Here is a 26,317-nt window from a genome sequence, read left to right on the forward strand (position 1 = left end):
GGAACTATATTTTACTGCGCAAATCTTTGAAGGAATTTATCCCAAATTTCTAGTGCTTTATATTGATTAAATAGAGACTATGGTGATTTTTCATTCCACCTTGCTTAAAACTTACCAAATTCCTCGTGCCATCTGGAGCAGCAAGGTGGCACTGAATATAGGAATTGAAAACTTGAACTGCATGTTGTGTGAAAAAGCCTTTATGGAAATGCTTGTCATCTTGGACCAAAGTTAGCCAGGACTCCAGCAATTTATCGTATGCTTCCATGTATACCATGTCATCCTTATCAAGCTAAAAGAAAAGAACACTCATAAAACAAGGGTCCAGAGAAATAAAATGAGCATTGTAAAAGTTATACAGCTGTGCACAAAAACAAATTTAAAAATGGTTTTAGAAAAGAAGCATTTCCAATTATTAGGCATTTATTAAACATTCTAAAATCTTCCTAGTTTCAAAATAAATAAATCTTTGACAAAATGAAACTAATGTTTAAGTTAGAAGATTAACTGTTCAGTGGTTAGTAAAATGTAAAACAAAAAAATTAATATGATATATTATTAATATATAATACAATTACATATATACTAATATATTAATATAAGTATATTTCTTATACATTTGTTTTTCCAGTACTGGGATGAAATCCTGGGCTTCATATATGCTAGGCAAGTACTCTACTACTGGGCTACAAACTTCAAGTCCAACATTTTCTTTTTGTTTTGTTTTTCGAGACAGGGTTTCTCTGTGTAGCCTTGGCTGTCCCGGACTTGCTTTGTAGACCAGGCTGGCCTCAAACTAACAGCGATCCGCCTGCCTCTGCCTCCTGAGTGCTGGGATTAACAAGAAAGGATTTATTTTAATAATTCTAAAAAAGGACAGCTAATTCTACATATTAGGAAAGAATATAGTCAAGAAACACAATAGCCTCTGACTCAACTCATAATATTAGACAATGTGGAAGATATCCCATCACTACAGTAGCTGAGTAGTTAAAGAATGTAAAAACGAGTAACTTCCTTTTCATCAGTTAAGTTTTTTCTTATAAAGAAGAACATGGGGGTAGGGGTGGGGAGAGAGAGAGAGAGAGAGGGAGAGAGAGAGAGGGAGAGAGAGACAGAGACAGAGAGAGAGAGAGACAGAGAGAGAGAGAGAGAAAGCGCACACATGCACGCAGATTAAGAAACCAAGAGGAAACCCAGTTGAACCTCTTGCCCCATGTGGATGCAGCAACCACACCGCAGGTATGTCCACTGGCAAGACCACCGTGCTGCACAGACTATCATGATGTTTACGATTCAGGTGGTTATTCCTAATTTTCATTTCCCTTTTTTTTTCCCCTTGTTTAAGAATAGCTACTACTTCCCAGTTAAAAGTTCAAGCCAAAAGTATAACACTGAGATGTAAGGGAGGGATTTCTCAGAAATAGGTAGACACATAAATAACAGACTACAGAGCTATTTGTGGTCTAAAATCCCTCCTTAGGTTGAGCTGATATTCTGATGAAAGAACGGTGTACTTAAGACGCTGCAGAGGATGAGCTGGAGCCACAGCAGAGAATGCCAAGGCGACTGAGGAGACACTGCCTTCACACACAGGAGAGCAGGAAGAGGCCACTGTAAAGCAGCAGAAGCAGGTGTGACAGAAGCACATGGCACAGCTTTTTAAAGGAAAGCCATCCTGCTAGCACTGTGCAATATGGCAGAGTCTCAGGTGAATATGATCAAGGTATGCTACACCCACACATGTGAAAACTCTTCTGTTTATTTAATATACACTGTGTTTTAAAGTCAGGAAAAACAAAACCACAGCTGAAAACCAAAGCACAATATTGGTTATAAACAATGGGGAAAGGTGGCTCTGCTCCGTCTATAATGTCACCGAATGCTAAGAGCTAAGCATTGGAATCCTGAAGTGACTGGGATACTTTCTTCCCATAGAAACATCTGTGGCTTGTCTATATACTTAACAAGACATGTGTTTTGCAGACATCATTTGTCAGGTCTTAGCAGTTTATCTTGCCAAAATAAACAGACTGGTAACATATCTAACAGGACTTAGGAGTAGCATCCTCTGACCTAGTCAGAAAAGAAACACACAGGATACTTTAAAGAGCTACTATCATTTCTCTAAGTACATATTTAAGACATACATCAAAGTGTAAAAGTCTTTTTTAGAAAGTTAAATAAATAGCATATTATTAAAGGAATTTTCCACAATGCCTCCATGAAGCCTTGATATGAGATGGTCTCAAGTAGAATACACAAGTCCTTACACATGGGATGGCGATTTAAAATAAAGACTGAGCTTCTTGAAAAAGAAAAAAAATCTCTGGTTCCCTCTGAATACCAATAAAGTAACTCATCAGACAAAGTGTGAGAAATTTGGTTGATGACAATTGGCAACTGGATCTTGCAGTCTAATCCCAGAGAAGTGAAACCTAAGCTGGTGCTTTTTCATAATACCTTGGCTTAGCTCCATGGCCACTCTGGCCCAGACCCAGCAGCCTGCTGGCAGCATGTGGACAGATGACTAAGGAGACCAATCTAGACACTATGTGCTCATGCTCTGAGCACTGTCAGGCCTACTGCCAGAAGAGCTTTGGAGAGGGGCTTAGAGCTTATGGGACCTACTTGACCCCACTTTACTCGATTTGAATATGAAAGGGAGAGTAGAAATCAGAACATGATTATAAGCACTTCTCTCTTTGCCTATAATTAGGTTGAAGGTGTGGAGAAGCGTACATTTATGCTTTGATAATTTTGAATATATAATTCCCCAAATAGTGTTCTTTCAAGTGAACATTTGGAAAGAAAGTTTTCAGTAGAGGAATCTGCTCTGGCCCCTCCCTGACAGTGAATGGAATTTCAGAGATTACAGCCCAACATCATTCTATGATTCCAAGCAGAGGACATTCTGGGGAAGGCAAGACTGTAGAAACAGTAAGAGTAGTGTGGCTGCACTTGCTGGACACATTTCACGATCTGGGAGGCAGGGGCAGGGACAGTAGTGGGGAGAAGAGAGGGGATGAAAAGGGAGGGGAGGGGAGGAGAGAAGGAAGAGGAGAAGGGAGGGGAGGGAGGGAAAGGTGGGATGAGAAGAGAAGAGGAGACGGAGGAGAGAAATGTGCACTGCCCACTTGTTTTCACAGCTTGAGTTAGAAGGATGAATAGGTGACCCACACACAGTTTTTCCAAGCATCAAATGTCTTTAGGGTAAGACATATGTCATTATTCATCTGTCAAACCCAGGGCATGCATACCACCAGGAGGCTGGGTTTGGTGGCACACACCTTAAACCCAGCACTTGAGAGACAGAGACAGAGGCAGGTGGATCTCTGTTGACTTCTACACCAGCCTGGTGGACATAGCAAGTTCCAGGACAGTCAGGACCACATAGAGAGAGACCCTGTCAATAACAACAACAACAACAGCAGTAAAATAATCTGCATCACCAGAAATGAGCCCCCGTGGATGACAACAACAACAACAATAATAAATCTGCATCATGGACTCTGGCTGAGAACCACATGTCAACACAGGTACATCGATAACACATATACTGCCTTGATTGATATAGGCTTCATGGGACAGAATGATGGGAATGGAGGAGCATATGAGATCATTCTGTGAATCTAGAGATGCACTAAATAGTCTTTATGTCACTACCTATTTATATAAATCTAGTACCAGATATTTTTCAAAGTAGACAAATAAAAATCATACTAAGGTAGGTAGAAATTTGCTTATTATCTGCAAAAAACTCCAAATCTATCCCTACTAATAAAGATACCATCCACAACACAAACACACCTCCCCTGTGCTTTTCCCCATAGAGAGCAAATAACCATGACTATAACAACTCTTGGGGCTGACTTAGTTTCAGAGGGTTAGTTCACTATCATGGTGGGGAGCACAGCAGCACACATGAAGACTGGTGCTGTAGAAGTAGCTGAGAGTTCTACCTCTGAACTCACAGGCCGCAGGAAGAGAGAGCCACTAAGCCTGGCTTGGGATTTTTTTAAAACCTCAAAACCCAACTCCAAGTGACATGCTTCCTCCAACAAGGCCACGCCTCCTAATCCTTCCCAAGCAGTGGCACTCCCTGATGACTAAGCATTCAAATACATGAGCCTATGAATGCCATTTTTATTCAAACCACTACACAGCCCCAGCAAGTATGGTTCATGTATGTAAAAATATGCAATGAAATTGATGTGAACAATTAATTTCACAGAGAATTTTATTTATAAAGATAACTTCTAAGTATGAGTTCCTTTGCCTTACTGAACTCCAGAATTTCCAATTCTAGCCTATAAGAACTTTGAGAATAGAAAAAAATCAACTACCACAGATGGCTAAGAAAGATAAGTGCCACGTACACCAGCGGGGATATTCACCAGCAGCGTGTACTTGTACACACGATAAAAGGAGCTTTGGCAGAATCAAGTCATATAACTGAATCCTGATCACAGGAGCAGGGAACCATACACACACATTCCACAGATAAATAGAGATGAGCAAGGGGCTCTATCAACACACTATTTCTTTGCTGTGAAGTTTTGGCTAAGCTCGAACTTACCATCTTGCTGTCTTAGCCTTCTGAGTACTGGGATTACCCACATGAGCCATCCTGCCACACTTGGTATACTGATCTTTAATCTGGGGGGTGGGGGGGGTGATACCAAGTTGTGTTCTCTATATTACTCTTTATATTTAAACACAAAATATATACTTTGTATGAAATGTTTCAATGTTTAAAATATATAGGTACTGACACACCACAAATAGTATTTGTATTGTACAACATAACACCAACAAACACACCAATAGACCGAAGCCTCAAAGAACCATATTATACTGTTATTCATATGCTGTGTTGATTCTTTTCTAGTGTGGATCACTTAAGTTGAATATGGCCATAATAACTTTTTTTTTCTTTCTAAAGACAGAGAGGCTAAAGAGATGGCTCAGTGGTTAAGGGCACTGGCTGCTTTTCCACTGGCTGGGTTCAATTCCAGCAACCACATGGCAGCTCACAACTATCTGTAACTCCAGTTCCCAGACACTTGATACCCTCACTCACATACAGACAGACAGACAAAACACCAATGCACATAAAATAAGAATAAAGTAAAAAATAACATATTAAAGAACCGGTGTAGTGGTACACACCTTTAATCCCAGCACTTGGGAGGCAGAGGCAGGCAGATTGCTTTGAGTTCAAGACCAGCCTGCTCTACAAAGTGAGTCCAAGAAAGCCAAGATAACAGAGAAACCCTTTCTTAAAAAACAAAAAACAAAAAACCAACCAAACAAAAACCATTGAGATGGTAAGGTAAATAAATAAGATTTACTCTAATACCACAATACCTCCAGCATATTCTTGCAAGGCTTAAACAACTATTGAAAGCATTAAAATTGATTCAAATTCAAGTCACAAAACATTACATAGTAAGATTTATGATCTGATCTGAGTTAAATAAAACAAGTAATTCTTGAGCCAGGTGCAGTGGCACACGCCTGTAATCCCAGCACTCTGGGTGTGAGTTTGAGGTATGCCTGGTCTACAAAGCAAGTCCAGGACAGACAAGGCTACACAGAAAAACCCTGGTTTAAAACTAAAACTAAAACAAAACAAAAAGACCCAAGTAATCCTTTTTTCTGTTTTTTTTTTTTTCCCCCCAAGATAGGGTTTTTCTGTGCAGCAAGCACTGGCTTTCCTGGAACTCTGTGGACCAATCTGCCTCCCAAGTGAGGGATTAAAGATGTGCACCACCACAACCAACTTTGCAAGTAATCTTAAAATACTTTTAAATAATAATCTGTACTTAAAATGCAATAGTTACCAGTTTTCTTCCAAATATTCTTGGTTTTCAGGGTTTTTTAAAGATTTATTTATTTTGTATATTTATTTATTATATGTACAGTGCTCTGCCTACATGTACACCTGCAGACCAGAAGAGGGTATTAGATCACATTATAGATGGTTATAAGCCACCATATGGTTGCTGGGAATTGAACTCAGGACCTCTGGAAGAGCAGCCAGTGCTCTTACCCACTGAGCCATCTCTCCAGTCCCCAGGGGTTTTTTTTGTATATGTGTTGCTATTGTTTGTTTGTTTGTTTGTTTTTTGGTTTTAGCTTTGGCTTTTTTCAAGACAGGGTTTCTCTGAGTAGCCCTGGCTGTCCTGGACTTCTTTTGTAGGTCAGTCTGGCCTCAAACTCATAGAGTCAAAATTACCACTATCTTTGGAAAAAAATATTCTTTCAATATGCAAAGCTAAAAAAATATGCCTGTGTCTCATTTCAGCTTTTCCTACAATCCCATAAGGCTGAAGAAATGAAAGCATGAAGAGTAGGGAGGGGCTACAATGTCATCAGTGTGCCTTCTCAGCTGTCAATCACAGAGTGGGGAGAGGCTACAATGTAGTCAGTGTGCCTTCTCAGCTGTCAATCACAGAGTGGGGCAGGGCTACAATGTGGTCAGTGTGCCTTCTCAGCTGTCAATCACAGAATGGAGAGGGGCTACAATATGGTCAGTGTGCCTTCTCAGCTGCCAATCACAGAGTGGGGAGGGGCTACAATGTCATCAGTGTGCCTTCTCAGCTGTCAATCACAGAATGGAGAGGGGCTACAATGTGGTCAGTGTGCCTTCTCAGCTGCCAATCACAGAGCGGGGAGGCTTCTCAACCAATCACCCACAACAGACTGTCAACTACACTGCACCAACATCATCTCCTCCAGTAACTGCTGCTTTCTGCTCCCTAAAGTGGATTTTTTTTTTTAAAGTCTGCTTCATTGAGCACAGCCTGGCCTCAAACAGGCCTTTTCAGGCCAGAAGGAAGTCAGGTATGACAGTGTCCATCTGTTATCCCAGCACTCAGGGGCAGAGACAGAGACAGGAAACACAGAATGAGACCCAATGCTATATATCCAAACCCTCTCAAGACTCATCCCACCCCACCACAAGACAGACAAACTGGGGGGTGGGGGAGGACAGGGATGGGGAGCACCACAAAAAAACTGTCGATCTGATTTTGTCAAGGAGGAACATAGTAAGTGAAGCTGAAAGGCCACCTGTGTTTATGGTCACTCAGCGTCTGACCACTGTCTCCCTCCAAACATATCCTCATTCTATACCACTGGACTCCTAAGCTGTTTATTTAAATGCACTTTTCCCAAAATTTCCTTAAAAGGGTATTTGTTTTCCATCTCAGGACAACAATCCAGTAGCCAAGAGAACAAAAGATGCCAGAAGTTAAGAGGGTCCAATCTGTCCTGCCTGGATTTGTTCATAACCCTCAGCTAGTAGCTGAATAGTCTCCAGTATGCACAAGATGATAAACATGCAGATGGAACAGCCTTCTAAGGTAATCTGTTTAGAATTCATGCAGGTCACATGACAGGGCCTTCAACCCTTCCTTCCCCAACCTCAACCACCCCAGGCCTCCCTAATGTGGCCTCCACAACTACAGACAACTTTTCTTTTCCTGTCCTATAATTAGTAGCCAGTTGCCTTTAAAAATAATGATTAAATATAAACAGACAAAGTGAGAGAATTAAAAGATGTAAACAGCTATTTTCTGCAACAAAACCCATTAGGTACATCCTAACTTTGAGCACAGTATGCCTTGTGAGAAAAGCCTAAGAAACATCTGCTTCTTTAAAAGAGGACTCAGCTTTTTATATTCTGACACTTCTATGTCAACTGACAGAAAGCCTCATGCTCAAAATAAATTTCAAAGATAAAAATTTCAAACCAAAAATATTACACATCTTCTGGCCACTCTGCTAAATCTAAGAACCCTCTTAGAGAAGATAAAGGCAACTGTGTCTGAACAGACGATCGACATACTAATCCTCATTCCGTCTCGCTCCAGAGAGAAAAATTAAAAGGAACACAATGAAGCCACGTTACGTGAAACCTCACATCTGAGTCTGAGCCTGGGAAAGGGCTTTGCCTAAGTGGAGACATTTAACTTCAGCATGGACAACAGAAATTACTATCCTGAGAAATGCGAATTCCACACAGGACCTCTATAAACCTCTACTCCTCTAAGGTGTAGCTTTCTACCACATAAATCTTTCCCGTTTCCCTGTTCCTTAGTCTCATTAAATCCTAAAAGAGCCTAATTACATAAACACAATCATTCCCAGATCCCTAACTCTTTGATCACTTCAGCAGCTTTACAAACTGCCAAGCACTGCCAGAGTAAGATGGAAAACCAGGATTTAACATGATAGTCTAAGAGGTATCTACAGATAGTGTTTTCACTCTTATGATTGTTTTAAAAAGAAACTCCTCTTAATATATAACAAGAAAAATCAACTTCAACAATTAGGTAACTACTTTTTAAAAACAAGCCAATTACTTCCAATGGTAATTGCAGTTATTTATCACAGTAACTGTTACAAAGGAGCTGTGCTGTCAAAGGGTTCTAATATATATTTCCTAAAGTTAAGGATAAAAATTGGAAAGCATCTGAAAATTTGTACCTGCCCCCCAAAATCATTAGTATTATTACCAGTCTTAATTTGAATATAAATTACCCAAATACAGTATCAAACAATACATATAATTTCCAAGATAGTATTAAATAAAAATATTAAAATAACAATATTTAATTACACATAATTACTTTGGAATTACACATAATTACTTTATGTGTAATTTAGCTGTACTCAGTAGACTTGCTAAACACTGTTAAAATGGGTTAGTAAACATAATTTAACAAAAACACTTAATTCTTTTTTTTTTTAACACTTAATTCTAATTAGCTCAAAATTATAATTTCCAAGGCCAATCCACAAAATTTAAGGATAATGTTTCCATACACACTGCCACTATTTATACATACAAAAATGTAATTTTAACACAGCTACTAGTACTCAGTTAAAATAAATGTGGTGAGACAATGCTCTAAAGGCAGCATTAATTTCCTATGATAAACAGACACAGACGGCTCTTAGAGCAGTCACTCACCACTTCTTCCAACGCAGCGCTGCGCCCAAAAGAACAAGTGAGGTGTGTGAGGCAGTTCACAAAGGACGAGAACAGTTCACTGGGGATGGCAGTTAGAACATTCCGAGGGAACACAGTTATCAGATTGCTGATAATACTGGAGATTCCCACGGCTTCAGAGTCTTCTATTTCAATTCTACAAATCAAGCAATGAGGACTAATTAACAGAAGACAAGTGACATTTCCAAACACAAAAATGTTATCACCCATTCATTTTTAAAGGCATGTCTCTGTATTAACTTCATATTAGCCACATCCACCACCCTCCCATATTAAATACCGGAGGAAAAGGAAAGGCTCCCTGTCGGTTCCAAAGGCGAGCATACCTACCCATTGATAGTGCTCAGCAAACCCTCGATGAAGTGTGCCAGATAATCGACCTGGGACCCTTCATCCGGGAAGATGGGTCCATGAAGAGAAGCTAATTGGGCAAGGCACTGCAGAGAATCCTGTGCCATATCTGAATCTTCTCTGATTTTTCGATGTACCTGTTAGAAAGAATTACTAATCCATAAAAACAAATTCTTCTTTTGTAGGGGTCACGTGTGAACCATGTCGAATGAGGTTAGAGAAATATTCACAGTAGCTGGTCATTTCTGGAATACTAACTCCTCAGTTAAACCAGACCCGGAAACTATCCTTCAATCCAACTGACATTGTAGGCCATGATTTCAAACATCAGTTAACTTTTAGCTAAGGGCTACCTACATTTTGAAAATTGAACTGTCTCCAGCATATTATGACAAGGAGAGAAAACAGATGCCAGCCAGTCAGACATACTGCTCCTGCTAAAAACAGCAACGAGGAGAGTCATCTGTATTATGCTAACTATGCCTTGCCGCAGCTTCTTACTAAAGTTAGCAGACAAGTTCAATCCAGTATATAGATGCTGCCTTAGTGGAAGTAAACAGTCACACACTTAGAAAACCAACAAATGTACCTATCACCCATCCCTAGATATCATCCACTCATGGTCAGGAAGCATATGCTTAAATTCTGAGATGGCCTGATCTGTTTGAATTTCATTTTATCCCACACCATCACTATTAATACTAAATGTTTTTAAAATAAAATTTGTATTTAATACATAAATCTACTTAAACATGCAACTAGATTTTATTTCAGTTTTGTTATGATGCAATACTGATACACACCTACTGTACAGTGTTTTATCTAAAGAAAAGGTTCTATTACTCCTTAACTTCAGTACGATATTAAAGATTTCATTTCAGAGATCTGACATTAAAATAGGACAGGAAATGCAAGGAAGAAACTATAAAGTGGCTGTTCATCTTCACACAATGCTGACTGGCTACGTGCTACTTCACACAGGCACTTACCTGAAGCCCTCTGCCCTCTATTTGTTTTATGTTATGTTGTCTTTGATTTGTCACTCATGTGTGAATTACTTGACACCAGAATGTTTTTGTTTGTTCTCCGAAAGGCATTCACTGCTACAGTATGGAACACAGTAAATCCTTGTTAACTGATTCCACTTCACCTCTTGTTAAACCAGTATAACAGCTCTAAAAACTATAGTTGAGTGACTTACAAATGGGCTTAAAATATGTTATACTCTGGTCTAGAACAAGGGTTGGCAAGCCACTGACCCATGGGCCAAATCTGGCTTTCTGCCTATGTTTGGGTGGATGTAGAGGTTAGGGTTTTCCCTTGTGTGCACACAGTTCAAAGAAGAAAAATGTTAACAGAGGATTACATGAAGTTCTAAATTTTAATAACCATCAATAAAGTTTCACTGGAATAACATCTTTCCATGATTGTTTATTTTTAACTTATGACATCTCACTACAGTGACAGTTGAGTATGGCCATATTATATTCTAAAATATTTACTGTGGGCTCTGATGGCACATGGAGTTTGCCAGTCTCCAGTCTGGAACAACAGTACTTTCCAACCTATAAATCAATGTATTTTAAATTTTAACACAGTAAATTCAAAGTACAACACACAAAATCCTATGTGCATCTTGGCTGCATACTCTTGAATACATCCTTTTAAGCGTTTTATCTTAAAAACACAGCTAAATCTGTTTCTTCATGCTCTGAATCCGAATCACAAGTTCACTGAGATGTCCAGGGCCAGATCTTACCAACACACACAATACAGGCAGAGACAAGAGAAATTTGTCACATAGCCTGCTCCACACAGGAGCCAGATGATCATTCCTAGATCAGAATAAAGGCACAAAAGAATGTGCTTAATGAGAGAGCTATATTGACAATTTAAAATAAAATAAAAAATAAATAACTGCCCTGGAAGCAAGGATTAACTGGTATGCTGAAACAGGGGCCACATAAAACTCATGTTAGCCGGGCGTGGTGGTGCAGGCCTTTAATCTCAGCACTCGGGAGGCATAGGCAGGGGGATCACTTCAGGTTTTGAGGTCAGCCTGGCCTACAAAGTGAGTCTGGGATAGCCAGGGCTACAGAGAAACCCTGTCTCAAAAAACCAAACCAAACAAACAAATAAACAACAACAATAAAATCTCATGTTAAACACATAATTCTTGTGTCACAGACTCATAGTCTATTTTAGCAGTAGGAAAGCATTCCCTCATAATTAAACATGGATTTCAATGTAAATGATACTATACAATTAAACAGATCTACCATCTCCAAACACAAAGGAAGCAAGAGGAGGAGAGATCGAGTCTAGATGGACACCCAGGAAGTTAAGAGGAGAATCCACTTGCCAAATAAGCATAAAGAAGGCACAAGTTACCAAGGACAGACCTCTGCTGAACTGTGCTAAACATTAGATGTCGGTGTGTCACGAACATGGACACCCCCAGTAAGCAGGCAGATTACAAGGCTGAGAGAGTGTGGAGTGTATGAAGAGAGACAGCAAAGAATGCAGATATCTACAGAGAGCACAACACAAAGAGTCACAATCAGGAAAAGTGCTGTCTAAGGGAGTAGGAGGAAAAGAGAAACTGGTAACTTTGCAAACTTCCAAGGAGCAGAATGCAACCAAAATCATTTAAAATTTCTGATATGGTCAATAAATTTAAGTCTTCACTCCATGCACCAGTGTATTTATCTACTTAAATTTAGCATAATAGTGATATTTAATAGAGATATTAAATTTGGTAATTAATTCATCTAAATAAAGGTAAATTTACCAAACCTCGAACAGAAAGATTAAGTCATGCTTCTTACAACAAATTAAAATTGTTTATAAATACTTAAATACAAATAACTGCACTCAAACTACTAAAATGAGAAAGTAGAAAAGGGTTAACTTCTTAATTCAAAGTTATTTGCATGTGGCAGTTCACAGCTGACAGGAGCAGCTGTCTGGTTTGTCTAGACAGCTGTTCAGACCTAGTGGAGTTGTTTGCAGTACGCCAGCAAGTTTTTCACCTTTTCACAAACTGCTGGAGTGGGACCTACTTTCTGTTGAGCAAATACAAAGCCAACTTGGACTCAACAAAACAATTCCTATCTGATGAAGTGGCCCACAAGGTCCTTAAAATTTAATTGCAAGTACTGTTTGGTCTTGGTTATGTTTTTAGATTTTTTTTCCTCTCTAGTTTTAAATGGGAAACATAAGGTGATTAGTGGATAGACTAAACATTTCCATAGGAAACATCTTTTATGAAGGACAGAGACAAGGCTTGGTGGCACAGTGCTTAGAGCCTGTGTGAGATCTCCAGAATGCCCAACAACCCACTACTGCAGAAAAAAAAAAAGGATTTTCTGTATGCCCAAGGATGGGCAAACGTCTTTCAGACATTTAAAAATATATATTAAATGGCTCAATCACAAAAGGCTCATTCATACTTCAAAGCCCATGAAAAAAGCAAGAAAATATAATAATTCAGATTAAACAAAAGTACCTTATTCTAGGCTGGTGAGATGGCTCAGGGCTTATATGGGCTGTTCTTCCAGAGGTCCCGAGTTCAATTCCCAGCAACCACATGATGCCTCACAATCATTTATAAGGAGATCTGATGCCCTCCTCTAGCATACAGGTACACATACATGCAGAACATTCATACATTAAAAATAAAAATCTTATTTTTTTGAAATCGTGTTTACCTAGATTTACTTATTTTTAAAAATTATTTATTTATTTGTTATGTATACAGTACTCTGCCTGCACGTATACCTGCAGGAACATAAGAGGGCACCAGATCACATTATAGATGGTTGTGAGCCACCATGTGGTTGCTGGGAATTGAACTCAGGACTTCTACAAGAATAGACAGTGCTCTTAACTGCTGAGCCATCTCTCCAGTCCTGATTTACTAATTTTTATTTTGTACAAGCCACTGATCTAACTGTACATTAGTACCCAAGATACACAATTTTTTTTAAAATCCAAAACCCACCGGCACATGTGGGAATTTTCTGCTTGCTTCCTGTAGCTAGTTGATTCTATGAGGCCTCTTTTAAAGTTATAATTGAAATGTTTAAGATAAATTGCTCTTAAATGTTAACTCAGCTCAGGCCTTGTGAGTATAGCCCACTAGGGAAACGGTTCTCAGATGCCGTCCAGGGACCCTGCACCTGTAAGCCACTGCAGACTGCATCCATATGAGCACTAACGCGTTTCTGTTCTTCCTTATGCACGTGCATACATGCTCACAGAGGAGTTTTCTCAAGGGTTACATGATTTAAAATACCAACTGAAGGAAATATAAAATAGGAAAAGCTGGGTGTCTTTTATTAATCCAGATGAGAGATTTGTAAAAATATAAAGCAAACAAACCAAACCCTGGTTTATGCCAGTTTAATTTTCACTACACTTGTTTCTAAAGTACTTGTTCAGTGAAGTTATTTATATTACAATATAGCAGTATCTTGTTGATATTTTTAGTGAAATAAATTATTTTTAGTCTGAATTTTTCAGTTTACTTTTTCTTTTAAGAAGATGCTGTATTTTAAAGAAAAAGGCCAAAACTCATGCCATTATCTTCTTTTGCATCTGTGCATTTGAATTTGTAGTGGGATAACACTGTATTATGTAGCAATACCTATGTAAACCACATAAACACAAGCTAGTAGAAAGTTCTGCATTTTCAGATATAAAGGTGTCCTGTGATGACAAAATCTAAGAAGTTCTGCTATAGGATCTAAGCCCTTTATAATGACTTACTGTTTGTACATTAGCAAGAATTTTGTCATTAATTTTCCTTTAGCAGATCAGTTAGTGGTAAGAGAAACCAACAGGGAAAAAAATAAATCTGTCTTCTTTTATTTAAGAAAAACAAAGGCATTTCCTCTTACCATGTCCCTTGCTACCAGAGCTGATGACTAGGACTTACTGTGAAGAAAAGCTCCATAACTCTGCTGTCCAGAAGAGTCTCCCGCCAGGACTCTGTTGGCTTCAATAGCACATTTTGTGAGGATTCAAACATAGCTATATAATGTCTGCCCAGTTATCTAGTGTCAAGGTCAACAACAATAACATTCTTACTTTGTCTAAACTATAAGTCTACCCTAAATATAACGGCAGCCAGCCAGAAAGAATGCAGTGGAAACCGTGTGAGCCTCTTCACATATGCTACATAATTCATGCATGAAGCTAACGAATAAAAGGCATTAAGTGCTGAAAAAAAGAATGCTACAGGAATGTAAGATAACAGGGTTTTTTATTTTAGTCATTATATGTGTCATGCTGTGGGGATATAGAAACCTTGACAATTAGAGATCTTAATAGAGGAAACAGAAGGAAAAACACCACTTAAAAACAGACATCAGGAGCTAAACACAAAGAATTAATTTCTGCAAATTTGTCCTATTACTTCACCCACTATCTCACACAGCTAAAATTGTATACACAAAATGTATTGCACATAGAGTACAGGGAAAACAGTAGTTTTCCAAAAGAAATATGTTCACAGGAAAAAAGCATGAAAGAATAACTGTGCTTCATACTGGGTATGTGTATGGGGGGGAAGGGGGGGTTACTGAGATCACAGTAGCCCAACACCAAGTCAAAACAAAGAATTGAGTGGTTGACAGAAAACACATGTTTATTTAAATTCCCACAGACTCAAGAGAAGCAGAAAGGTATGGATTCCTGGGACTCACTGGACAGCCAGCTGGCCTATTTGGTAAGTTCCAAGCCAGTGAGAGACCCTGTCTCAAAAACAATATGGACAGCTCCCAAGGAATGACTCTGAATTTGTCCTCTACACAAACATATACACATATGCATGTAAACCAACACACACATACACACATGAATAAATAAAATTTCCCAGACTCAAACAGTGTTTAAGGTAACGAGATATTCAATATCAAATATGCTTCAAATAGAATAAATTTGCTGTAAATAATTTAACCGTTGTGTGTATGTGTTGGTAGGTGCTGATGAATGTAATTCACATAATGGCACTGCCATAGTATCTGAGGCTTTGAGAAGGCTGCCTGGAATTGAAGGGGCACTTCTTTAGGAAGCAAAGCCTGAACTAGGCAATAGTCACATCATTCATTGAGAAATCTTAATACAGGCATCTAAGATGACACTGCAAAAAAAATCAGGCACATAGTCAAATGCCACCATTTCCTTAAACCTACCTCATTTTTAGAAAGAAATTACTTGTAGAGAAAATTGAAGGCTACAGCAATGCTTTGGAAGCCATTCTTTAAAAGACAGGTGCTGGTGAGAATGGTTCTTGTCTCTGAAGGGGGGCGGGGAGGGCGTGAAGTTGTCCTAAGAAAGGAAGTCGCTGCTTCTTTCTAAAGTCATCTCCAAAATCCTGCTATACTGAGTAGCAAAAGTGAAACCCTGAACAGGCTAACTTCGCATCTTCTTCTTCCTTTATCTGCCCCCTTGTGGACACGAAGAATAAAACCCTAAAGACGGGAAGCCTGAACTGTACCAGCCACTTCATCACAGGCACTAGCTAAAGTCAGCACAACACAGAGCTGAAGTCTGATTATCTTTTAGAAAAACGAACTAAAGGATTTATTGATGACATTTACTGCTTATTTCAAAAATAATCTTTCTCCAGCTGAACATGGTGGCGCACGCCTTGAATCCCAACACTCAGGAAGCAGAGGCAGGCTGATCGCTGTGAGTTTGAGGCCAGCCTGGTCTACAAAGTGAGTTCAGGACAGCCAAGGCTACACAAAGAAACCCTGTCCTGGGAAGAAAAAAAAAAACCAGTCTTCTCTTTTATATGCCTTTGACATTCACAATAAAGCAGGTCTTCAGAACAGATCATTTGGGTAAAGAAATCAAGGCTCAGGCTGGAGAGATGGCTCAGCGGTCAAAAGCACTGGCTGCTCTTCCAGAGGTCCTGAGTTCAGTTCCCAGCAACCATATGGTGGCTCATAACCATCCATGAGATCTGATGCTCTCGTCTGGCCTGCAGGTGTATATGCAGACAGACCGCTGTATATATAATAATAAATAAAATCTTAAAAAAAAAAAAAGAAAAGAAAAGGAAAGGCTCAATACCTCTTGAAACAGAAAATTAACTCATTTATCTTTTTCTAGCTTTAGTGTCATTTTATTAAAAGTAATTTTTTATTATGTGAAAGGTCAGTAATGAAACATATTCAATTATTAACTACTGCATGGAAATGGTGTGATGTGTATAGTACAGAGATCACATGACACTGTGAAGAGAACACGTACATGCAGACCTAAACATATCAAAATACATGTACACAGATCATATATGTCAAAATAAAGAGCTATGGTAATTCCATTTTGGGGGGGGCAGAAGGTGGTGGTGGTGGTGGTGTTGAAACAGGGTTTCTCTGTGTAGCCTTGGCTGTCCTGGACTCACTTTGTAGACCAGGCTGGCCTCGAACTCACAGCAATCAGCCTGCCGCTGCCTCCCGAGTGCTGGAATTAAAGCTGTGCACCATCACAATTTTTAATCCTCAAGTATTTTTTGTATTCTAAGTTAGTTCAAAACGCTGTATCTACCCCCCAAGTAATTCCTATGACACACAGGATAAAAATCACTATGGTCAGAATCTAGAAATCTAACTTTTCTACTGTTACAACAATGTCCTAAAAATATTGAGCCAGGTGTGGTGACCAACACCTTTAATGCCAGCACTTAGGAGGCAGAGACAAGCAGATCTTTTTTGAGACCAAACTGGTCTACATAGTAAGTTCCAGGATAGAAGTCCTGTCTCAAAAAAACAAAACAAAACAAACAAACAAGAAAGAAAACAACAAATATTGAACCCTGGCAAACTCATTCAGAAAGTAAGCGGCACTAGCCGTGCAAGTCTGTTGGCCTGCCTGCACTCAATGCCTGGAACCCACTTAAAGGTGTCTCACGGCACTTGAGCTCTGTGCCAAGACAGCACGGGCTCATTTTCACTCTCACACAATAACCATAAAGTACTTTTAGTTTAAAAAAAAAAAAACATTTGAACGTTAAATAAAACATTTCATTAAAAAATAACTCCAATAAGCAATAGTTGCCCTTCTACACAATAGAAAAGCTTTGGTTCTCACTACTTTAAAGAAACATGTTCTAATTTCCAGATATTTTATCGCTCATCTTTTAAAACATGTCATTAATAAGAGAATGGTCTGCTAAAGGCTGATCAGCTACTAAGCAATGGTTTATTTTATGCAGTCATTTACTTTATGTAGTACATAGAAGATAGATTTTACAAACAGCCATTACTTTACCAAAACAAAAAATCTCTGTAAATACCAAATTTTCTTGAGCCTTATTTTCTCAGTATTTAAATATTTGTATAACTTATATTTTCTATAATAATAATTAATTTGTAACCAACAAAATATAGCCTTATAAGTAAGATATTCATATAGAGCTGCATCCTGGTTGTTGTTGTTGTTGTTGTTTTGAGACAGGGTTTCTCTGTGTAGCCTTGGCTGTCCTAGACTCACTTTGTAGACCAGGCTGGCCTCGGAACTCACAGCGATCCGCCTGCTGCCGCCTCCCGAGTGCTGGGGTGAAGGCATGCGCTACCACACCTAGCAGTTGCATTCTGTTTTTTAATAATCCTGTGTCATTCTTATTGTGTCAACCCCATCTAACCTTCCCTTTCTCGTGTTTGATAAAATTAAGAAGCTACAAAATCCCAGTGCATGGCTCTGTCACCGGACTAACCACAAACCCACCCATTCTCAGCCAGGTTCTAGCAAAGGATCAGACTGACGTGCTAAAACTCAGCCAGGCTTCCAAGCTCTACACCATTTTAATCCCTTGAGAAACTGGCCAGAGCTGCATGTAAATTCAATTGTAGCTTAGAGCAGAAACTAACTCACTATTCCCTGCCCCTCTCCACAAAGAGCCTCTCAAATTTTCCACAGAAGAAAGTTCATAAGTGTCTGAGAAATCAAAACCACATCCATACCACCTGCCCTGTTCTGTAACTACCAGCCCCAGACAAACACACAATAGGCCAAGAGCCAGAGGACAAGTTCAATCACTCCCTACTAGTGACTCTCACTGGCTAATCCTACTAAGTCTTCTGTGTCAAGCTCTTCAATAACAGACTGCTCTCAGCATGTAAACCCATCTCAACTACAGGGAAGGACTGCAGTTTGAAACTACTTTGAAATACATGGGTCCTTACCATACAAATAAGGTCTTGTCCATTTACTAACATTTACTAACACCTTCCATAAAGGTGTCCCATTGTGATAGTGAAAGAAAGGAAAAGTGTGGGATGTGGCTCAGTAGGTAAAGTCATCATTCCGCACGTACACAGACCTGGGCTCAGTCTCCAGCACGAGCCCACAGTCCCTCTAGGGAGACACAGACCGAGGATGGCCACAGAAACAAAGACCAGTGCATAGAAGAGCCAGAATATTCTTGTACATCGGTACAGCTGCTACAGGAAACAAGGCAGCAGATGCTCAAGACGATGAAGGTACAGTTCTTATAGAACCTGGATCAAAGTTCTAGGCTCAGAGTTCTAAGAGGCTATGCTCAAGGCCCAACAAAAAACAACATGAGCCATTCGTTCCTCTTCACTAAAAAAGGAGTATTCTAAAGGACAGCAAGAAAAGTCAAGGTCTGATAAGCCAAATAGGGCTACTGAAGACTTAGAAAACCCATTTAATGGAGATAAAAATGCTCGTAGGTATAAAGTTAAACGTGCTGAAGATACTAAAAAAACCAAGTATTTTGGCAAACTACTATAAATGATAAGAGGCCAAAGTTAAAATTACATTTAGGTGGCATTGAGATTGAGGGATTACTGAATACTGATGGAGATGTTACTATAATTTCCCAAGATTCCTGGCATCCAGTTTGGTCACTTCAAAAGTTACCTACACAGTTCCTAGGGATTGGAACATTATCTCAAACAAAGCAAAGTTTCAGGTGGCTTAAATGTACAGGGCCAGAAGGTCAAACTGGAAAATTAAGGCCATACATGGCCATAATTTTATGGGGAAGAGATTTGTTACAACAATGGAAAACCCAGATTAACACTCCTCCAATTTCAGAGACAAGCCAGAAAACAGGTGATACTCCTGATAAAAAAAATTAAAACTATTAAAAGGGGTTATCAAAGACAGTTATAGTCTGTCCAAGCTGTCCATAAACAAGAGACAGCAAGGGCCGACTGTTCTAATTTATATTGGGAAACCACTGCTGATAAAACACCTATAGCCTTGCCACTAAAGTGGTTGACTAACCAGCCTATTTAGATTGAACAATGATCTATGACTAAAGAAAAATTACAGGCACTTAAAAAGCTAATCCAAGAACAGCTGGAGGCTCAACATATAGAAGAACCCCTGGAATTATCCTGTATTTGTCATCAAAAAGAAATCTGGCAAATAGAGGATATTGACAGATCTCAGAGCAATTAATAAAATTATTCAGCCAATGGAAACTTTACAATCCGGAATCCCATTTCCTTCCTTGTTACCTAAGAAATGGCCTATTATAGTGATTGAGCTAAAGGATTGCTTGTCAGTATTAATAAAGCCTATCTTGTTTTATATTGTGTAAAAAAATGTTCTCCATCATCTCTGATTGGTTAATAAAGAGCTGGGCAGGAGAATTGAGGTAGGACTTGCAATCCTAGAAGGAGGGTCCTGGGGGGGGGGGGAAGAGGAGAGAGGAGAGGGGGGGAAGGAAGGAGGAGGAGGCGGCAGCTGCCATGAGGACACAGATGGAGTAGAAGCAGCCTGAACAAGAAGAGTAAGATAGCAGGTAACAAACAGGGCACATGGCTGAGAAGTAGTCCAGACTACCATGGATGGGTTAAATATAGCTCAGTATCTGCCCAACTATAGTGTTTGAAACTCATTAATAAATGTAATAGGTCTCCTCATTATTTGGAAGTAGAAAGCCCAACCTTCTATTTTTATATTTCTATGCCATTAAGCTCTTTTCTACATTCCCAGTTAGTTTTCTTTCTTTATGCATTAAGAGTGGCAGTGCTAGTCATCAAAGCTGGTGGGAGATAAAAAAGCATAGTTAATTATCTTTGTTATTTTTCTATTGGGGTAAAGAAATACCATGACCAAGGCAACTTATGAAAGAAGGGTTTAATTGGAGGCTTTTTCACATTTCAGAGGTTAATATATTATCATAATGGTGGGAGATATGGCAGCAGGCAGTCATGGAATTAGGGCAGTAGCTGGGAGTTTACATCTTATTTATACAGGTATGAAGCAGAAAGAGAGCTAGCTGGGAACACATGGGCTTTTGAAACCTCAAAGGCAACCCCCAGTAACAAACCTCCTCTAACAAGGCCATAACTCCTAAACCTCACCAAACATTATTAGGGACTAAGCATTTAAGTATATGAGCCTAAGGGGGCCATTTTTCATCCAACAACCATGTTTCACTCTTTCAAGGAATTAAAAACAAACAAAAACCAGCTCAAGCTGAGATGTATGAGCTCTGTTATGAGAACATTTAAAACCACCTTTGTATGGTCAACTGAGTGGACCAGTAACTTCCATAAATGATAACAGATTTGTATTACTATTTTACAAGTGCAATTAGGAATCCAAGTCCGAGGCTGGAGAGATGGCTCAGTGGTTAAGAGTACTGTCTGCTCTTCTAGAGGTCCTGAGTTCAATTCTCAGCAACCACATGGTGGCTCACAACCATCTATAATGTGATCTGATCATACTGTATACATAATAAATAAATCTTAAAAAAAAAAAAAAAAAGAATCCAAGTCCGCTAACGACACACAAAAATGTCAAAAATTGCCTCCATCAGTCCTCAAAGGGGTTAAACTCACATGGTCAGGATGTGCTTTCTACTTACCAGCTTTCTAAAAACAATAAAGACTCTACTGCCTAAGTTAAAATGCACAGAAAGACTTTCAAGGATTCGGTTTAGGAGTCAATAAACGAAAACTCTCCACATAGTCCTGATTTCTTTATGACTCACTTGCCAGTTAACCTTAAAACAGAAAAGACCTACATAATTCAGAGAGCAGCTCTATTCCCACCACTATCTATCGCTTTCCAAAATAAGCAACACTACACTCTGAGCTGCAGCACACACTCTGTGACTGCTTTGCTGCGGCATTCATAGAGAATGACTGAACCGAAATAACCTAGGCTGGCTCTTGGAATTAAGAACTCAGCAGACAGAATTCCCTACAAGTGCTAATTAATTTTAAATAAATCATTTTCTGGTGAGAAATATTATAGTTATAGCAGTTAAATCAGATTTGCCCAAGCTTACACCTGAATAAAATGAATTAAGTTCCTGAGCCAAAAGGTAAGGCATACTAAACAATGCTGCCACTGACACACAAGCTTCAGCTTCTAAGACACCTTCGGCCTAAGTTTTACAAGCAGCTGAGATAACACTGTGAAGACAAGTTCACAAATAAGACTTAAAAAAAAAAAAAAAAGATAATCACTCCATCCCTTCTACTCTTGCTCTAAATTAGGCTGCACAAAGCACTACGTAAACACCGTGTGGGGCTGCAAAGAGAATATAAACGGGCTTTGGAAGCCTGATGGCCTTCAGTCCATGTCTGTACTGCAAGTGCCCCTCTATGGCAATGGCACAGAAGCACAGTGTGGCTCAGCACTGTCTAGAACCAAAAGCAGAGCAGAGCACAACACAGGCAGGAGGGAAGGCAGGCAAGAAGAACGTGTCCAAGAGCTACAGAAGTAAACAGAAGCTTCTGAACAACTACACACACAGTCAGCATAATTAACTGTACTCAAAGACTGAGGAGCCTGTTCTTTAACGATTCTTTCTTCCCAATGGCCCAGAGCCAGAAACTCTGGTGTTTCTTTTTGGATGTTTCTTATTGGTCTTCTTAGAATGTGGAAACGCCCCGACAACAATAATGCATACATAATTTCAAATACTGATTACTCACTTCACCTACTTTCTTTCTAATGTATCATATCAGACACCAATAGAAACAATAGTTGGTGTAAAATTAATTACTCAGAGAGGACTGAAGAAAATACTTCACACACAACATTGCTTTATATCTATATTTGGATATTCTATCAGATGCTGACTTCTATGCTGTGCTCCTCCAGTTTCAAACAATCCTAGACAGCGCCTATCCAACCAAAATTTCATAAAACCCTGTATCTTGTCGGCATGCACCCCACAGTAACACATGGCTTCCTGCCTTCCTCACAACCTCAGCTGAGCCTGCACTATCATCACAACTATGTTACTATGCTAACTCTACAGCATTTCATCTTTCCTAAATCCTTCCTTCTCCTCTCCCTTAGACACTCATAGTCTCCTCTCCAATGCTCTGAGTACAAATGCATCATCCCCTGACTGGAGGCAGCACAGCGGGCTGGTGCTCTGTGGAATATCCACACTCACCTTACTTCTTCACTCACTAGGCAGGATTCAATCTCTAAGTCAGCTTTGCCCTTCTCCCTCAGATTCCCAAGGTCCATGTAGGTCTAAAAGATATGAGATGCATCTGAAAACAATCTCCGGGTGACCCTTGGAAGCAGGTGCTAACTATCTTTTTTTAAACTCTTATCTGTTCTTTCCCACTTCACCTGGCCTGCTTCTCTCCCATGCACTCAGCTGGTCTTCTCGGTCTCTTTCTGTTTAAGACCATGGCCCATATCACAGTAATGACTGCCAAATTCTGTCTTCATTCCAAATCATTCCCTACAATACAATTCTACTAAAGGGTACACAAGGGGACGAATGACGGGGTGACAACTAACCAGTAAAGCAGCATGATAAACTTTGGCATGCCAGCTATTTCTAAAGGCTTCACAGAGACATAACTCACATAGTATACAATTTGTTCAGCAACTCGTTACTTTTAGTGCATTCACAGCCATATACCATGAGCACATCTAATTGTAGAGCAGACTCACCACCTCAGAAAGAAGGGTGGTACGCTTTGCAGCCATCTCCTATGTCTTCCCAAACACCAGCGCTCTAGGTAACCACGATGTATGTATACTGGCTCCAATTTGTTCTGAACATTGCAAATAAATGCAATCACATATTAAAGTTCCCTATACATGACTTCTTTCACAATAATCTAAGTATAATGTTTTCAAAGTTTACCTGTATTAACATGTAAGTTCTTCATTTCTTTTAACTAACAAATAATATTCCAGTATCAGTTCTCTCTCTATATGACTCATATAGTACAATTTTAAAACTTTGTTGCCGTGCTGGAGATTGAACCCTGGGCCTTGCACATGTTAGGTAAGAACTCTATCACTGAGCTAAGTCCCTAATCCCTTCACAATAAGAAAATAAACAGTAATAGGCAGAGGTAAATGGGCATAATATCTCCACCTAATGAACAGTGCAATATTAGTGACGGGCACACGGGAGTTGTCTGAGCTCTTCTTTATGCTCGATAATGTCAGATTCCCTGAATTGTGGCAGTTAGACAAAAACCAGCACTCCTCAAGAATTTGTGAAGTCTGCTCTCCTTCCAAAGGAGCTGTTTCCGTCATCACTGGCAGAAAGGGAAAATGGCTATCTGTAGTGCCTATTAGCATACCAAAGAACATGCTGGCTTCCGGGCTCCCTCAGTATCACACAATTCCTATATTTTTCAAAGTCCATGATGGCACCCTGGCCCTTTTTCTCACCTCCCAAACTTACCCTTAACTTGACCCGCTCATGGGCTTCCCTCTCCCAGGCACTCATTTCTCCTTACAGCCCTACTATTTCTGCTATGCTCCCTCTTTTTGACCTGCTCTCTGTCTTCATCTCTCCCTCCCCCTACTTCCCACTCCTCACTCTGCTCCTCCTTCTTTCCTGCAGGTCCAGCCTCTGGCCATGTTCAGTCTACTACTTTCTCTCTCTGCTCTGAACTCTTCCAGATGCCTCTCTGTCTCCTTTCTCCCTCATACTTACAATAAATGCCTCCTCCGCCTTTAACTACACCATTGAGCAGTTATGTCACCAATTTATACAGATAATACACCACATAAAAAGATAAAAAACTAAAATATAATATAAAAATTACACATCAAGATTTAGTTAGGAGAATGGACACAGCATGGTTTCATTCTAAGTGATCACATACATTTGACACAAGATAGACTAAGCCATTTTATAAAGCCTGCATGCTACCATTTGTTTCCCTTAAAAGATAATCATTTTTTAAAAAGTGATCAACACCCATTTTAACAAAGCTCCACTATCTGATTCTCTCTTTGGTACAAATCTAAATGATTTTCCAACTTGTCCCCTACCAACTGAGTAGAATGGATGGATCTCCAAGTAACCATCAAAAGTATAACTTAGTCAGAATGGGGTTCTTTGAGAAGGATTTCACTAACACTCCAACTGTATCTTAACACCATTGGCAAGTTCTCCTACATGGAACCTACCTACTTAAAAGAGTATTTAGTTGTAGTCTAGTTCACCAATACATTAACTACACCAGTCACTGGTCACATTAAAAACTCACTCATAAGCATGAGGTGAAAAAACAGTCTCCTGAGCCAGGCATGGTGATATATACCAGAATTTTTGAGGCTGACGCAGGAGAACTGAGAGATTAAGGCCAGTGTCTCTGTCTGTCTGTCTGTCTTTCTTTCTTTCTTTCTTTCTTTATATTTATGTGTATGGGTTTACATGGAGGCCAGTGGAGAGTATTAGGCTCCCTAGAGCCTGAGAGACAGTTATGAGCTGTCCAACATCAGCGGTGGGAACCAAACTTGAAGCCTCTGGAAGAGCAGGAAGCATTTTTACCAGAGCAGCCGTTCCTCCTGATCCCATCCCTCTTCGAGGCCCATGTATCCAAGGCTGACCCCAAACTTCCTATATAGCCAGGGATGACCGTGAACTTCTGATTATCCTCCCTCCAGCCTTGAAGGCAGAGATTACAGACTGCACAGCTCACTCAACAACCCTCAGACTGTTAGAGGAATTGCTCTCTTTGGCAACACTGCAGTGGTGCTTATTTCTTAACGCTTTATCTAAGGACTTCATAAAATATTTTATGAGTATGTATCTTTCAGACAAACTTTGTTTCCAAATTCTTAGGAAACTATTGCTCTTTTCAAAATAGTAACTCTCTGCCAACTATGTTTTCCCCTAAAACAGACACTTTAGAATTGGCTATGACATATGCAGTGCAATTTTTGTTGATTTTCACTACATACATAATTAATGTTTTGATAGCTCCATATGGACTGGTACTTTTAAAATCTTTTCCAAGTTTTTTCAATGTCTTCTTGTTTTGTTGGTTCTGTCTTTCCTCTAAAGGGGAGAGAAAAGAAAGAAGAAAGAAGAAGGAGGAGGAAGAGGAGGAGGAGGAGGACAGACAGCCTGCCTGATGCAAACAGTGTGATTTTAAAAGGAAAAGTGCCTAGGGGTGGCAACTCAGGCCTAAAATCTCAGCCCAGCCTGGGCTGCTGAATCAGTTCTCAAAAATCCAAAGCAAAACACAACCAACTCTAAAGAATTAAATTTTATATTAAAGATACAAAATTGGTTCGCAGGTGAAAGATAAAGGACAGGCGTAAGAGGAAGTTCTGATGAACTTGACAGCAGGCTTCACTCCAATGTGACTGCCTTGGCAAAGAAGCCTGGAGAATTCCTGGTTTAACGAGTCAGTGGCTCACTTATCTCATGCCACCTGCCTTTTACAGTTAGTTTTCTAGTAGGTAACTATAGTAACGTGAAAATGGACATCACAGTTTACCATGTGCCTGAAGTCTCACAGTTTTACAGGTCTCAAACCTATGTATATGAATGCAACAGATCGTAGCTTTTGGAACAAAGATGAGCTTCAGCCCGAAGTTCTGATAAAACTCACTATCCATTTCTAATCTTAGAAGCAGCGTTTTTCTCTGAAACCGGCTCTCCTAGAGCCCTGTGAAAGGGCAGATTAGAGCTCCATATCAACAGCTAACTCTGCCTGT

The 26,317-nt window shown here is 39.6% G+C and overlaps 1 protein-coding gene across 3 annotated transcripts in view; it reads right to left on the reverse strand.

Moving 5' to 3' along the window:
- Nucleotides 1-26,317, reverse strand: part of Xpo4 (exportin 4) — an 87,916-nt gene that overhangs the window by 23,075 nt on the left and 38,524 nt on the right. For all 3 annotated transcript variants that reach the window (XM_051160624.1, XM_051160626.1, XM_051160625.1), the window contains 4 exons: nucleotides 14,313-14,425; nucleotides 9,353-9,510; nucleotides 8,984-9,158; nucleotides 116-292 (listed from right to left, as the gene is read on the reverse strand). In XM_051160624.1, coding sequence (XP_051016581.1) covers nucleotides 116-292; nucleotides 8,984-9,158; nucleotides 9,353-9,510; nucleotides 14,313-14,425 — 623 coding nt within the window. The remainder of the gene's footprint in view (nucleotides 1-115; nucleotides 293-8,983; nucleotides 9,159-9,352; nucleotides 9,511-14,312; nucleotides 14,426-26,317) is intronic.

This window comes from Acomys russatus, chromosome 18 (genome assembly GCF_903995435.1).
Source record: "Acomys russatus chromosome 18, mAcoRus1.1, whole genome shotgun sequence".
Taxonomy (NCBI): domain Eukaryota; kingdom Metazoa; phylum Chordata; class Mammalia; order Rodentia; family Muridae; genus Acomys; species Acomys russatus.